The 16,460-nt window shown below is 36.7% G+C and overlaps 1 protein-coding gene and 1 long non-coding RNA gene across 2 annotated transcripts in view; one reads left to right on the forward strand and one right to left on the reverse strand.

Annotated features, from left to right (window-relative positions):
* MOSPD2 (motile sperm domain containing 2) overlaps positions 1–15,710 on the forward strand; it is a 51,211-nt gene extending 35,501 nt beyond the window's left edge. The window contains exons 10-15 of the mRNA XM_058535466.1: positions 312–424; positions 2,547–2,643; positions 3,776–3,872; positions 4,271–4,400; positions 13,421–13,523; positions 14,144–15,710. Of these exons, the coding sequence (XP_058391449.1) occupies positions 312–424; positions 2,547–2,643; positions 3,776–3,872; positions 4,271–4,400; positions 13,421–13,523; positions 14,144–14,281 (678 nt within the window). The 3' untranslated portion in view covers positions 14,282–15,710. The remainder of the gene's footprint in view (positions 1–311; positions 425–2,546; positions 2,644–3,775; positions 3,873–4,270; positions 4,401–13,420; positions 13,524–14,143) is intronic.
* On the reverse strand, positions 285–12,959 carry LOC131400750 (uncharacterized). The gene is made up of 2 exons (XR_009217434.1): positions 12,552–12,959; positions 285–8,743 (listed from the first exon to the last, which is right to left on the reverse strand). It is a non-coding gene; the product is annotated as an uncharacterized LOC131400750 (long non-coding RNA).
* Positions 15,711–16,460: the final 750 nt, after the last annotated feature.

Here is a 16,460-nt window from a genome sequence, read left to right on the forward strand (position 1 = left end):
TAGTTATCTTTTTATGAATCATCAGAGGCTTGATAGAGGGATAAATAAATTATAATTTAGAACAAATTTAAAGACTCTTAAGGGAAGGACCATGTTATATTTTCTGTGGTGACCTATTTATAGTAAGCACTTAAATATATGGTACCGGTCATGTTAATGTAGGTTAAATGTATAATTTAAATATAAGAAACCTACGTCAAAGGTTATAATTTGGATTGGATCACTATAATGTTTACTTTTTGACCTAATGAACTGCCCGTCAGTGTAAAACTAAATCCTTTATCTTTTCTTTGTTTTTTTTTTGTCTTTAGATTAACCTACCTGAATCTACTTCCAAAGCGGAAGAACATGAAAAAGTTGATTCCAAAATGAAAGCTTTCAAGAAACCATTGAGTGTGTTTAAAGGGCCCTTATTACACATCAGGTAATAGTTGAGGATTTTATTAGCTGTGCTCTTATAACATATCTTGATCATCTTAAGTGAATTGCAAAATTAAGAAGACTTCTGTACTGTTTTGAAACTGTGGAAATACAAAATTAAGGGTTATCTGAGACTCACTTTGGTTTCCAGACATAGTGGATATTTTTAGCTATCTTTGTGTTGTTTATTCCATTGAGTGTGTTTAAAGGGCCCTCATCCCACGTCTGGTAATAAAAGTGAGTATTCATATATTAACAATAAATCTGAATGACATGTATTTTTCTCATTTTACTAATACTGTTTGACTTGCACAAGTTTGAGAATGCCAGAAACGACATTGAAGTAGGCATTTATCTATTTGACCTTCCAAAAGCTAAAGCTGAACCAGAAAAATGGATTTTTTTTACCAAAGCCAAATTTTAGCACATCTGTAGTTTTGTTTTTAGATTATTCGATCCAAAAGATTCAGGATTATTTCTTGTATCATTATGTAAAGACCTTTCTCACTAATGATGCTTTTGGTTGGTAAATCTATATAGCTTTATGTTAATATTGCTATACCAACTTTATTTAGTGATGACCTAATATATCATTTTCTATCCCTTTACTTGAAACCTTTCCATGTAACTGTTTTAGGTATGACTCTTAGGAACAATCGGCCAGAGTTTTAAAAAATCTAACCTGAGATTTTCTATTAATTGACAAGATTGGTTTGTTTACATATATTTTCATTACTTATGTTTGGATTTATCTCCACCATCTGTGTGTGTATGAGTGTGTGATGGGGGAGGGAGGGAAACATGCATGCATGTTCTGTTTTCCATTGCCATTTTCCCCCTTTGGAGTTTTTTTGTTTATTTTTTTCCCACTTTTCCCTCTACTGGTTTGGAAGTTACACACTGTTTTTTCACTGGAGGCCTGTCAAAACCGTAGGTCCTGGCTTATAAAGGTCAAGGTCTAGCTGGAAGAGCCAGCTAGGGAGAAAGCCGTAGTGGAACAGGGTGGCTTCTAGGCCTGCACTTCTGGGCTCTACACGCCGTCTGTCCCCACGCCCCTCTGCCCCCAGGAGGGTCAAAGCCCTTTTCCTACACGTGGCCCAGGGACCCATCCAACATCTTAGAGCAGTTCTAAGAGCCATAACCTTCCTGTCTTTTCTGTGGCCCATTTCAGATCAGGTTCTAAAAGGAAGCCAGCAACCATACTAATTGATGTCCAAAGCTGGACAGAGTCCTCCTGGGAGAGCGCTTCCTTAAAAATGTGTGTTCGCTAGATGAATAAATATTTCTGATATGTAGGCATTCCTGATATAAAATGAAATCTATTTAAAGATGTAGCTCAAAGTCAAGAGCTATCTGAAGAATTCACCTTTTTATCTAGAACAAAAACACTGTCCTTCCTGTTGTTTGGAGGCACCTGATATAATTTGGCTAATATAATTAAACTACACAAACTTTGCTTGAGTCTTTTAGTTTTTATTTTAGGTCATGGGCATTACATTGGCCAATAATAGTAAAATTTGTATTTTGAAGTTCACTGATTTTACTATTTGACAAATTCTTCCTGAAGTTCCCACCCCAAATTTTATTTCTGTGTTTATTTTTCTCCTCCCATATTACTTAGGAAAAGCCTTTATAGTAAGGAATTATTCTGTTGCTTAAATACATCCCTAATGATCTTTCTTTTTAAGTTATGCTTTTCTCTGTTGGTGTATAAAAATATGCCCCATTCTAATCTGTTTGTAATTAGGTACAGTTGAAGCAGCAGTTCTTTCTTTGTTTTGATGATTATCTGTAACCTTCCAAAGAGTTTAAATAAATGTACCTTAAGATGATGCTGATTACTATAGGACTAATTAAGAATCTTCCTAATTCTCTCTTTCTGTTCCTTCCTATTTTCTTTTTATCTTGGGGAAAACCATACGACTTTTTTAAAAGCATGCATTGAATCAGTAAGATTAAAATACAAAATATATTAGGTAATTGTTTTGTAATCTTTTCTTTTTTTGATATAATCTCTTCATACAAATGAGCATAAAATATTAACCAAATACTTTTCTTCAAGCTAATGATTAAATTGTCATTTATTCTAAGTAATACAAATGTCTTATGCTTTTGTCAACACCTAGCCCAGCGGAAGAACTGTATTTTGGAAGTACAGAATCTGGAGAGAAGAAAACTTTGATAGTGTTGACAAATGTAACTAAAAACATAGTGGCATTTAAGGTAAATATCTGAAATATATAATAAATTATGTGTCAAAATTTGACATGGAAAGGGATTTTACATGTATTTTAATTGAAAGATTGATAATTTTGAACTTGTACAATGTTTTTATTTATTATATTTTTAAGCATGTTATTCTGCCCTCTAGTTCTAACCACGTGGCATAGCTTATCTAAAATTTTTCCTGGGATCTGTATCTCAATCTTTAATGTATAGTAATAGGCTAATGTCCAATTAATCCCAGGGCATAATGTCTGTTAGTAAATAAAAACCCGAGGAAAATCACTCTCCATTATATGAATAATTTAAATCTTAACAGTGAAAAATAAAACTATAAAATAGAAAGTGCATTTTCCCCCAAGTATGGTATATTCTGGAGTATGGTTTATACTGGATACTAACCAGATACTAAGCGTTAAGTGTAACAAGACTGAGTCCACCATCACCCCATATTGTAGGTATTACTTCCTTAAATTGTCTATTTAATTTAAATTTAACCACTAGGATGTTCTGGATGTCCTTTGATTATCGACTGTTTTTTAATTTCTGAATGCTGTTGAAACACGTGTTCTAATGTGCACTCAGTTTTTTGAATTTGTATTAAATTCAGGTGATTACCGGACAGGATAAATATTTAACAGATGGATTAATTTTTTTATTTAAGAGGAAGGCTAAGGGGCCGGCCCCGTGGCGTAGTGGTTAAGTGCGCGCACTCCCCTGCAGCAGCCCAGGGTTCACATCCCAGGCGCACACCAACACACCACTTGTCAAGCCATGCTGTGGTGGCGTCCCATATAAAGTAGAGGAAGATGGGCATGGATGTTAGCCCAGGGCCAGTCTTCCTCAGCAAAAAAGAGGAGGATTGGCATGGATGTTAGCTCAGGGCTGATCTTCCTCACAAAAAAAAAAAATTAAGAGGAAGGCTAAGTGACAATTGGACTTATGAGTGAATATATTTTTTTAAATCGGTTGAGGTGCTTTTTTCACTATTGATGGGGAAAGATACATTCTGTGCTTAACCACCAAGATTGTTTTACAGACTTTGTTTATTATTAATTTTTTAAAGTCATTTTTAAGCTATTTCCCCCTGAAAAGCAAAGGTTAGTATGTGATTACTGTGTTTTATAAACAGGTGAGAACAACTGCTCCAGAAAAATACAGAGTCAAGCCAAGCAATAGCAGTTGTGACCCTGGTGCATCAGTTGATATAGTTGTGTCTCCCCACGGGGGTGAGTTGTCACCTGATGGCCACAGTGGGGTGTTGAGGGGTGGGGGAACCTGGGGTTGGGTGATGAGTCAGCAGAGCTGGACTAGAATCTAGAAATTAGCAGTGTCAGCAATCACCTCACCCTACTCAAGGCATCTGTTTCCTCACGTGTAAAATGAGATGGGCAAATGGGTCTCATTAACATTGCCCTTTCCACATTAAAAATTTTTAATTGTTTTTTAACAAGTAAAATTGAATTTCCAAGAAAGTCCTCATTTTTAGAAGAACTTTTTTTTTTAAAGGTAGTTCCGTATTATTCTTTTTCCATAATGTTGTTTTCTAGAATAATGCCTTAAACCACATATCCAACCCTTTTTAAAGGTTCCTGTTTATATAATAAGTTACCCTTTTGGAATGCAGGTTTAACAGTCTCTGCCCAGGACCGTTTTCTGATAATGGCTGCAGAAATGGAACAGTCATCTGGCACGGGCCCGGCGGAATTGACTCAGTTCTGGAAAGAAGTTCCCAGAAGTAAAGTGATGGAACATAGGTATGCTTTTTACTCACAGGCTCTCAAATGTGATGGGAAGAATCAGACAGAGAAGTGTGCCTACATGGGCTAGGCAGGCATCCCTTCCTTCTTGCATTTGGCAGACATTTAGGCTTCTAGTGTGGCCCTCAAGCTCTGCAAGGTTCTAGGGTGCCCAGGTGAATGAGACTTGGAGTTTCTCAAGGAGGTTGCTAATAACAGAGACTTGCTTGCAGGCCAGTGCAAGAATCTGGTTGTGTCAGATACAAACACAGCTTTCTCTGTCACAGCAATTCCCTTTATAGGAATGCTCACCTTATGTACTAGCATATGTTTGTTGCAGCATCATTTGTACTAATGAAAAATGGAAAAGAAAGAACCTAAATGATCACCAATAAAGCAATAGTGAGATACATTTGAGTATATCCACACTAAGGGGTACTCTGCAGCCATTCAAAAGAGTGAGATAAGTCTGTTCTGATATGGAAAGACATCTATGATATATTATTAGGGGAAAAAAACCTACTCAGAAAAATGTGTATGACGTTATCCTGTTTAAGAGGGGAAAAACCTGTGACATGTATGCCTATGAAAAGGAGAATAGAGAAGAAGGCTGTGTTGCGGTTTTATTTTGGAGTGTGCCCAGTTTTGTCCCCCAGGGGACACTTGTCAATGTTTGGAGACATTTTTGGTTGTCACAACTGGGTGATAGGGTGCGCTATGGGCTTCTAGTGGGTAGAGGCTAGAGATGCTACTAAACATCCCAAAATGCACAGCACAACCCCCCATGACAAAGAATGATCTAGCCCAAAATGTCAGTAGTGCCAAGATTGAGAAATCTCAATTGAAAGTAGTTAAGGATGGCCACTCTGACATTTGAGTAGGACTTGAAGGAAATGAGAGAATAAGCCGCATAGATAACTGGAAAAAGAGCTTTCCAGATAGAGGGAAACACAAATGGAAAAAGGAGTGTGCTTGGCCTGTGTGAGGACCAGCAAGGAGGTCAGTGTAGCTTGAATCTGGTAAGGGGGGACGTTGTGGGAGATGAAGTCAAAGAGATAGTAGGGAGCCAAATCATTGCCATGGTGAGGACTTCTGATTTTGAGAGGAGAAACCATTAGTTGGTGCTGAGCCAAGCCATGAGGTGATCTGGCTTATTTTTTTAAAGGATTATTGTAGGAACTATGTGGAAAATAGACTATGGGCAGACACAGGTGAAAGAGTAATATTGAGTTAACACTTAAATAGAGGTTACTATGTGCCAGCATAGTTCTGAGCGCTTTACTCTTATTTATTCATTTAGTCATTGAAACAACCCTAGGAGGTAGATTTTTTTTTTACTTTTTAGATGAGAAGCTGGGAAACCTAGTAATGGTCACAGCTGAGTTAAATCTTCAGAAAAGGAGTTGAAAGAATACAGATATGGCTGGAACACAGAATATGAGAGGATCCATGGTAAGAAAAAGTTGGAGAGGCAGACAGGGGCCAGGGGAGAAGCTTGATCACCATCATAAAACCAGTGGGAGAGTGTCAACCTGATCTGATTTGCCTTTGATGAGATTACCATTTATGGGATTCTTTACAGAGGGAAGGAGAACAAGAGTGGGCCTGGGGAGACAAGCTTTATTTCATCCCAGCAAGAGAGTAAATGTTAGACCTAGCCAAAAGGAACGTTTAGTGGCCAGAGGAAGACAGTTCAGCAGGGAGTCAGAAGGGAAACCAGTAGGAGAGGTGCATTATGGAAGCCCAGGGAAGAACATGTTTCACAAAGAAGGAAATGACCAGACGTACCAGGTGCTGCCATGCTAGTCCAGAAAGATGAGGTGTGAGCAGTGGCCATTGCTGGTGACATACATCATGTAGGTCATCAATCGATGACCACATGGGGAGCACTTTCAGGCAGCAAGAGCCACATATGAGAGAGGAGCCAGATGCCAAAGAAATGGAGGTAGTAAGACTGTTGTGGAGGTTTAGCTTGTTGGGGAGGGACCAGGGGTCATATTTGGAAGGGAGAATGTGGTGTTGATGAAAGGGTTGTTTTGTTTGGGTTTTTTTAATGGGAGATATTTGAGCATTATTTAAAACCATAGCAAGGGCCATCTGAGAAGGAGAGGCCAACCATACAAGATAAATCATTGACAGCGAAATTCCTGAGAAAGCTGGAAGGGACAGGACCTGAAGCCAAGGTAGGGATCAGCCTTAGGAGGGAGGAGGGAACACAGACACAGGTAAGGTTCATGATGGATTTGACTTGTTTTTAGATGGAGTAGCTAGATACTTAAGTTTTCAAGTTATATTACAGGAGGTTCAACTTTTTATCAAGAGTTTATTTTTGTCAAAGGCATGGCTATGGAAACATATTGAAAGGTTCAGGAAGACTGGTATAAAAGATATCAGAGATTAATTTGAAGTTCTTATGAAACAGTCCATCAAATTATGGAGTTTTTTGGTTTGGTTATGTATAAGTTGCTTTGTTCTTTTTTTTATATAAACTGTCAAGAGGGAATCACTTTTCTCACAGAAAGAGGGAGACTTGGTGGTTTGGTACTGAAAGCCCAAGTAAAGCACTGCCTCCCATCTAGAAAGAGTGGTTTCCTTCAAATCATAAGATCAGATGAATTCTATGAATGCCATATAAAAAACTTTCCATAGGTTATTGAGCAGTATCTGTAATTGCTTGTGTTATTTATACATGCATTAATAAGCTGGAAGATGTAGGGAAGGAAAAATAATTTTACCTCTACCCTTCTAGGTTCTTGGCTGAGACCCCCACCCCCCTAGTAATCAAAGACAGATTAACAAGAGAAGAACAAACATAAGTTCAAACATGTATACCTCCTGTATACATGGGAGATACCCAGGAAAACTGAGTAAAACTCCCTAAAATGGCCCAAGCCACCACCTTAAATACCAACTCCAGCTAAAGACAAAAGAAAGATGCTGGTGGGGGGAGCCAGTTATAGGCGGCTATCAGGAAAAGTACAGTAAACAAGGGTAAGGTTATTATACAGTTTTAGGTGTATTCCTCTCTTCTTGAGGTCCCCAAAATATCCTGAGCCTGCCAGGAAGTGACTTTCATTACTCACCTGGTAAGGCTCTCCAGAACCCTGTAAGCAAGGTACCAGGTCAGTTTTTTCCAAGAGGCTTTATGGGCTCCATAAAGTCAACCTTAGTTCCTTAAAGCTGTCTGGTCATATCTGATTTTATGCCTATCATTTTCTCAAGTATGACATTCCAGTCAAAGCCTTGGTAATATATCCATGTTTCCAATTGTGTCCTGTTACAAGGAGAACAGATTCTTATTGAACTTATGCAGATAACTATATTGCCATGAAAATAAGAATACTCACTAAGAGTTTTTGAATTCTGGAGAGATGAGGTAGGGAGAAAAATTATTTCAATTCTGCTTACAAAGGTATAATTTACCAAATTGTGGTAAATCATAGGTAGCTTAAGAGAAAAGAGAAAAAGTGTTCCTTAAATTGTGAAAAACAAAACATTAAAGAAGCAGCATTGTTTCAAACAAAAAGTCATAAAGGTTATAATCAGTTCATTCCATCCCATGTTATTTTTATTCTGCTTGAATCCAGTTTTTCCATTAGTTCTGGAAATTCTTAACCAGTTCAGTTTTATGATCTTTAAGTTATCAGAACCCTGTATTCTAGAATACTTGTCAGAGCCCTTTCCATGAATCTCTCTGAAGAGAGAGACACATTTGTAAAAGCATGAGTGAAACAATAACTTCTGTAAATGACAAAAAGACTTAAAAATGGCCATGGTTAAAGATCTGATGAGAGTTCATTATAATGCTATTGACAAGGAAATTTGGTTATTTCTGTGACATAGAACAGTTTAAGATAATAACTAGAATTACAAGTGATAACATTATACCAGGACATAGCAGATTTCTAGGAATTTTATATAATTTCTGGAACACTTATATTAATAACATATATCCATACAAATATAATCTAAAGAAGGTTTAGTATTCTTATTTGACAAGGCTTCCCATGTAATTTAATATATCAAATAAGCCTAATTAGTTTAATATCTCTTTTTTTATAAGGAGAGAGAACAAATCTTTTGAGATGTTCCAGGGGCCCTCTGGAAAAGCCCAAAGTTAGTTTGAGATCAAAAAGACTTCATTTAGAATTTGATTTTGGAAAGTTTGTCAAAAATATCAAAAGGTTTTAGACACTTGACTAAATAGGATCATAGATCATTATGAAACAATACTTAATTATTGATGTAACCAGAGTGACAATAAAAGATTTCAAAGGCAAATACAAAAGGTTACATAGTTACAAGCAAAACTTACCTTTTTTTATCTTTAGAAGACTCAGTTTTCTTAAGTAATCAAAGATCTGATGATAAAGATAACATGAAGCACAGGAAATTATTTTGATAAATCGTAAAATCTTTGCCTTCTAGGCAGATTACTTAAAAGGTAAAAAACTTTCATAATCTCTTATCAGGAGCAGTCCAATAGTCCAATAAAACTTTGTCCTTGTAGCAGATGAAAGAAAATTAAGTTTTAGTTTTACATAAGTACACTATTGATATTAAAGCTTATTTTTAAAACCCTTATAACAAATTCATTCAATTTTAGCCAGCTTGACTACACGAGGTAAAATTTTCTCTCTCTTCCCAACTTTCTATATCCATTTAGTTTGTCCTTTATTCTCGTCTTTCCTATTCTGAAATAACCAGCTTTACTTTAGGAAATTACTTTTATTTCCCTTAACAAAAATGCTTCTCCATACCTCGTACCTTTTCTTGGTCAAAAACACATCCTACTTTCCTTGCATACAGAGTTGTTTCCCTTATTATTTCTAGTAGCTTTAATGACATATATTAATTAGAATTCTTAACCCTGTGTTGTTAGTGCCATTGAGTCAATTCTGACTCTTAGTTACCCTGTGTACAGCAGAGCAGAACCTTGCCTGGTGTTTTTGCACCATCCTCTTACCTTGTGGCACTATGTCAGACAATGCTCCGCTGCTATTCACAGGGTTTTCATGGCCAATTTTTTCAGAAGTGGGTGGCCAGGTCCTTCTTCCTAGTCTGACTTGGTCTGGATGCTCTGCTAAAACCTGTCCACCCTGGGTGACCCTGCTGGTATCTGAAATACCGGTGGGATAGCTTTCAGCATCATAGCCACATGCAGCTGCCACAGTATGACAACTGACAGACAGGTGGTGTGGTTCCCTGACCAGGAAACAAACCTGGAGCCTGGTGGTGAAAGCACCGAATCTTAATCACTAGACCTGGCTTCTTAACCCTTAGAAACCTTAATTTCTAGTGAAAAGTAAAAAGTAAGCCATTGTGGTCTGTTACATCAGCATTCTTTAGATTGGCAAATTTATGAATACATTTCATAATTAGAAGTGTATGCTTCCTCATAGTACAGTTTTTCAGTGTGGCACAAGATCCAAATAACTTTAGTTCCTCTGTAATAAGAAGCCAAAAGTAGATAAACCTATGTTCAGTAATTAATGTTTCAGTATTTTATCTTATTTGGAAATGATCTAGATATTCAGTGAATTTCCCATCATTTAACTTAGCAAAACTCTAAAGTTTCAAGTTACCAAAGAGATTTGGAAAACGATTTTTAAGTAGACATAGCATAACACATAATCATTGCTGAAAAGTTCACCTAAAAACTCTTATCCCACTTAAATTTATCTCAATCACTTGCTCCCAAAAATTATGTTTAGACTACTCACAAAAACTTCATGAGATGTTCGACAAAGTCAACCAACATCCCAATCTATTTTTGTTGCTGACAAATTTTGTAAAAGAGATAACATGAACTTATTTGAATAGTAAACCCAGGTAGAATAAAAGTTGCATGTCTGGATTATATCTAATGTTGATAACTCTGAAGACATGCCTATTTTAATTAAACCAACAAACTTAACTACCTTTTATTTACCAAAGATTATCCCAGATCACATGAACTTGAAAAACATTTGAGTTAGTTCCTATATTTCTGAGAGTTTTGGTAATACTTAATTTGATAAGTGCTGATTTTTCTTTAAGCCAGTTGAATAGAGGTTTTACAAATTAATTTTGGCAATGCCGTGCAGAGGTAGAAAAACATCACACATCTGTAACATCTACAGACACACACAGACATACAGACAGGCACAAACAGGGACCTTATAGCTGTAGTTCTAAAATTTTAGCCATGAATCAGGTACAATAACAGAAAGCTCACTAGTTTATAAAAGACCAGTTGGATCCAAATTGTGTTTCTGCCAATTGGAATAAGTTTACCTGCTCAGATGGCTAAAGCTTTTTTACTAATATTTGTATTTTAATTTTTTTTCATTTGCCCTATTTCCAAATTGCTCCTTGTTTTCCTTCTGATGAGAATCATTTCCTAAAGTTTGCATTTCAAAGAGCTGGCTAGCAGGTTCTAGAGAAGATGGAGTAGAAAATTTATATCTCAAGGGCACAGAGAAAGTATCCAGTTTTTTTCTAGGAGTTTTAGGATGTATTTGCCTATTATCAGAGGTCTAGAGTAATTACTATTTAAATTTTTCTTTTTCTTAAGGGCAAGGCAGTTCTGTTTCCAATGTCCTGATCTTTTACAATACCTACAAGTATTTTGAGATGAATAGGGGAGGTTTTGGGATTAGTAAGGATAGGTGAACTTTGAGTTGCTTCTAGAGCTGCGTTTCTGGTTTTCTAAAGATTTGCAGGACAAAAACAGTTGCTTTTAATTCCTCAGAAGAATTGGATTGCAGCCTGAATGATATCAAGGGACTGATTCACCCATCCACCTACATTCTCTTCAATTTGCTTTATATCAGGGACAAGATTTCCAACTAAGATGGAAATCAAATGATTTCTGTGTTCTGGAGCTTCAGGGTTTAATGCAGTATGCCTTTAAAAAGTCTGTATAAAGTGTTCAACAAAGGCCTTTAAACGTTCACCTTTTTCTGAGTGCACAATTCAACATTGGACCAATTCACCTTAGGGGGAGAAAACCTCTATGAGCTGCTCCATTTCCTGATCTGTTGTAGGAGGGCCTGGGAAAAATTCTGGTCATGTTTCTTCTGTGAGGAGGGTTTTCCCCAGGGGACTGTCTGGCTTGTAGTATAATCATGGGTGGGAAGAACACCCCTTAGCAGCCAGTCAGCATCCCTGTGAGTGGGGCCTGAATGGCCACTGATCTTTTTAACTCTTCTCTAAATTTGGTAGATATATTCTGAAAGTGGAAGTAAAAAGGGCTTTGTAATTTCTGTTGCAAAGGAAGTCCCTAAGGCTGGCCACTATACTCCTTCGTGCCCGCCTCTCAATTTGGTCTTTCCATAGATACCAATAAGACAATTGTTTAGGATGAGAGCTCTTTAAAAATTTTTCAGACATAGAAGTTTTTCCAATTCAAAGGATCCATCATCTGGCCATTGACAAGTAGGATCTTATATTAATCTCAATAGCAACTCAAACCAATAAGCCTTTTTATGGCTTAACCATGAATGCAAGAGGTGTCCCAAAAGAGGGTGCAAAATATGCAACCCTCGTAAGATCCAGAAAGTTTACTCTGAGAGTTAGCCTAAGAAAGCAAAGACCTTCATTGTCACAGACAGTAAGAATGGTGTAGTAAAAACTGTCTCCAGTTACCCACAGGAATGTGAGATGCCTTCAGTCACAGACCTGCTAATCTGTGACACCGGGCAGGCACTACATTCAGAGACTTTTCTAGCACTAACAAGACAACAAAGGTTGAGACAACAAAGGCCTCTTGTGAACTGGGACCGCTTATGACAAATTCCCATGAAAGCTGGTATGATCAAAGAGAATGCTGCTTGTCACTGTGGCTGAGATCCCCAGCCTATTTGGCTGGCCACCAGATGTATGTAGACATACATGCATCCTCCAGTTGGCAGAGACCAGAGAATATTCTCACCGGTCATAAAGCCAAGCTCTCAAGACATAGAACAAGACGAAATGAAAACCTCATCTGGCCTATAGTTCTCTGCATGACAAATGACACAAAAGAAAACAAGGACCATCTCTGGGAAGAATAAGGATCAATAGAAAACAAGGATACTCATAACAAAACTTTCTACCAAAGTCACTATACCCAAGGAATTAGTTCACATAAATATTTTCTCCTGCTAATCTAGATTTGGAAAGGAAGGGACAAGGTGAAATTTTTACCTTCTTCTCTTGTCCTGGCACTAGAGTGAGGGTCCAGGAGAACGGACTTTGGTAAGAGTTCTTACCCTTCGCAGGCTTCTGCAAGTTTTGTAGGATTCCATCTGCAGGTTCCTGAGCAAGTATGATGTCTTAGCAGGTCCCATGGTAGGTTACGAAACTGTAGGGGAGGAAAAATAATTTTTCCCTTTACCCTTCTAGGTTCTTAACTGAGACCCCCACCCCCTGGTCATCAAAGACACGTTAACAGGAGAAAAACAGGAGTTTAATAACATGTATACCTCCTGTATACATGGGAGATACCTAGGAAAACTGAGTGACTCCCCGAAATGGCCCAAGTCACCACCTTAAATACCATCTCCAGCTAAAGACAACAGAAAGTGTTGGTGGGGGCAGTTATGGGAGGTGACCAGGCAAAGCACAGTAAACAAGAGTAAGGTTGTTATGCAGATTTAAGTCCTGCCTTCTCCATTGATAAGAGTTTCTAGCAATTTAGAGTCATTCTCTTCCTGGTACAGAAAAGGAGACCCCCTTACAAATGGAGATTTCCCTTATAAATGTAAATATCTCTTACAAAAGGTTAACTTGTACTTGGTTTTCAGAGCTGCTCCTGTGTCAGCTGTTTCTTAAAAATAATCAGCTCAAGATAATCCTTATGCCAAAGAGACATATTTTGGGGTGGTTTATGCTGCTCCCCTTCAAAGATAAATACACAGTGAACTGCTACCTTAGGTGTATCTGGGGAGAGGAAGAGTACTATCACCTCTGTTACATATACTTCTATGTTTAACTTTTTTCATTTTATATTTTACTTGTATGAAAAAAATTCATTAAAAATTTTAAAAAGTTATGTTTCCTTTGGGTTTTCTTAGGTTAAGATGCCATATTGTTGAGAGCAGTAAACCAACCACTCTTACATTAAAAGACAATGCTTTCAATGTATCAGATAAAACCAGTGAAGATCTATATCTACAAGTAAGTGTTCTTTCTTCCTAACTAAAACAAAGTTGTAAATGCTAATTAATGTTGGAAATCCATTTTTTCCCACTGACTTAAGGAAAACCTTTGGCATAGACACAACAAAAACGCTTTCTTTGTTAAGGGAAGCAAAATCAGAAATGGTAAGTGGTGAGTTTACTTTTGGAGATCGACTAACTTTTTAACAGCTCTGGCCATTTTAATTTGGACCAGGGACCATATAGGAAAGCACATGATGCATTGGGGAGTATCAAAGAATTCGATCTCATAGAAAAGGTACCATGTAGTACATTTAAATTGGAAACAGACAGAGGGGCTCTCTTTCTGAGTAGTGGGTTTTGGTACCTCCAGGAAGTGATTGCTTAGCTCCTTTCTCAACTAGAAAATTAGACCTTTTCAAAATGAGAGTAAGCAGATACACGTCTGTTCACCAAACAAATCTAATTCCTCGTTGCATTTCCAGCTCCCCGCCTTTCAGAGTAGATGGACCCCATCCCATGAATTTTTGGATTTCTAATATTCCTGTTTGTGAGATTTCTAATATTCCTGTTCGTCATTTACATGATTAATATACTGTTTTATTGATACAAATCTTTCATGCTTTTTTCCCTCTTTAGCTCAATCGTTTACTAGAAAGCAATAGGAAGCTTGAAGACCAAGTTCAGCGTTGTATCTGGTTCCAGCAGCTACTGCTTTCCCTAGCAGTGCTCTTGCTTGCTTTTGTCATCTCTTTCTTTTATTTGTTGTACAGTTAAAGAAGTGGTGCTAGGTAGGAAACATGGCTCTTTTGTTCATTAGTTGGAAAAAGTAAGACCCAGAACTTCTCCACCACGCTACTAAAAGTGTCACACATCTGTGCTTCCTAAAAGGAAATGTGCGACGGAACAGATACATGTCTTGAAAATAAACTGTTAGAATAAGGAAACACTGAAGAAATTGATTATAAGAGACTATAGCTAGTTAGTAAAGTAAGAAAAGGCATATTTGTTGTGTAAATTAATAGTTTAGATATAATTTATTTTTTCCTTTTGAATTGAATACTTTTAAAGCTTGTTTTATTGTGTATAAACATTAGCTGAACTGAAAAGTGTAATATGCTTTGTTGCAGCCAAAAAATGTAATTTGCTTTTTTTATAACAGAATTATTATAGCTGAGCCAACTTATTAGCTTTTCTATACTATGTATATAGAATACACATGTTGAAAAAAACAGAGTAATTTCTGTAATAATGACTTTGTATTTTGGAGAATTACTTCCAGATGCTAGTCAATATTCTCTTGGAATGTAAAACTATTTAATGCCAAACCACCTTTAGCCTTTGTTTCTTATCTGTCTTCCTTAACAGCCTGCCTTTTCTTAATCTTGGACTTTTTTATGAACACTTTCATTTAGGTAGAATTTGGGAAACTAAGTTTGATTGGATTTTCTTTGAATTGTTAGTAATGTCCAGAAGGAAAATGTCTTCAGTCCCTGTTTCTAAGTCTTTTTTACACAGTTTCGCGTTGCTCACTATGGCTGGACACTGACCCTTTTGCTTCATTTATTATAAGGACCTGATCCTCCATTGCACCATCTTCACTTTCTTTTCTAAGTGAAAGGAGATAAAATTTTTTGAGAAGTTAATTTTTGAGATGCATAGCAGTATATTTCGTTTACATTTCGATTCCTTGTTAAAATCAGCTGTGAGAAGTAAATTTGACAAAAGACCAGAGTGTCTATAAGGGTGAAAAAAAGAAAAATCTAAACTCAAGTGTCAGTTCTCCGTTTAAGAGTGAAAAATATAACTCACGATCGACTGTGAAACCTTCAGACCAGGGCTAAGTGACTTGCTTGATACCCTCTGCCTTTGTCACAGTAACACGGAGGCTGATTCCTAAATTCCTAAAAAGAAACACCTTGCAGAAGCAGACGCTAATGAAATTAGTTTGTTTTCCTCATTAATATGACCAGTTTCAGTCCATGTTGGTTCACATGTAAATCTACTTTATATGAAAGAAAAAATAGTCTGCCTGTAAAATAAATTTTGAGTTTTGATTGAGCCATGTTTGGAGATTTTTTTTATTCTGAGGTTCATTGTTGGTGGCTTTCATCTTGAGAAGTTGATGATTCCAAATTGAGTTGTGAAGAATGATATAATAGAGTCCCTTCAGAACTGGCCTAGAAAATAAAACCTTAAAAGGACACTGGTCTGATACATTGTCTTAATTTGGGTTTTTCTGTTTCAGTTTACCAACTCCAGCCGTGCAAGTGACTGCAGTCCACCCTAAGTACTGTCCATAGTACCTCCCTGTGTGTGTGCACAGTGGTTTCCCGTTCTGTGTTAGAGTCCTGGCTTTAATATAATCTAATCCCAAAGCAGATGTGTATGTTTTTTGTTCCTTGGCAAATAAACAAGGAAATAGTCAAAATTGGAAATGTATTGTCCTAACGGTGTCCCTTTAATGTTTCAGATGACAATTACATTGACTCACTAAAATGTTCTTCCCTAATGTCTGGCCAGTTGAATTTACTAACATTTTTTGTTAACATTTATTTGTCTATTAAATGTGACAAATTACTGAAAATTAACTATAAAATCAAAGGCATCTAAACTTTTGTAGTTGTCTTGATTAATCACATGTATTTACATTTGATTTTACTGTCTTCATTTGATTCTATTTAATCACATTTGTATGGTTATTATTTTTGGTACTCTATAATAATTTTATTTTTAATCATATCATTACCTGTTCATGACCAAATTACCAGGGACCAACATTTAGATTTAGATTGTTTTCACTTGGGAATGGAAATTAATAGATTTTCCATGAAAATATTAATGAAATATCATTAGCTTGATCTGCAGGTAGCCTAAAAATGCAATTACTGGTAAACCTAGCCTCAAATTTCATAGTAATACCGTAACTGTTTTTATATCTTGACACTAATTTTGA

This window comes from Diceros bicornis, chromosome X (genome assembly GCF_020826845.1).
Source record: "Diceros bicornis minor isolate mBicDic1 chromosome X, mDicBic1.mat.cur, whole genome shotgun sequence".
Lineage (NCBI taxonomy): Eukaryota > Metazoa > Chordata > Mammalia > Perissodactyla > Rhinocerotidae > Diceros > Diceros bicornis.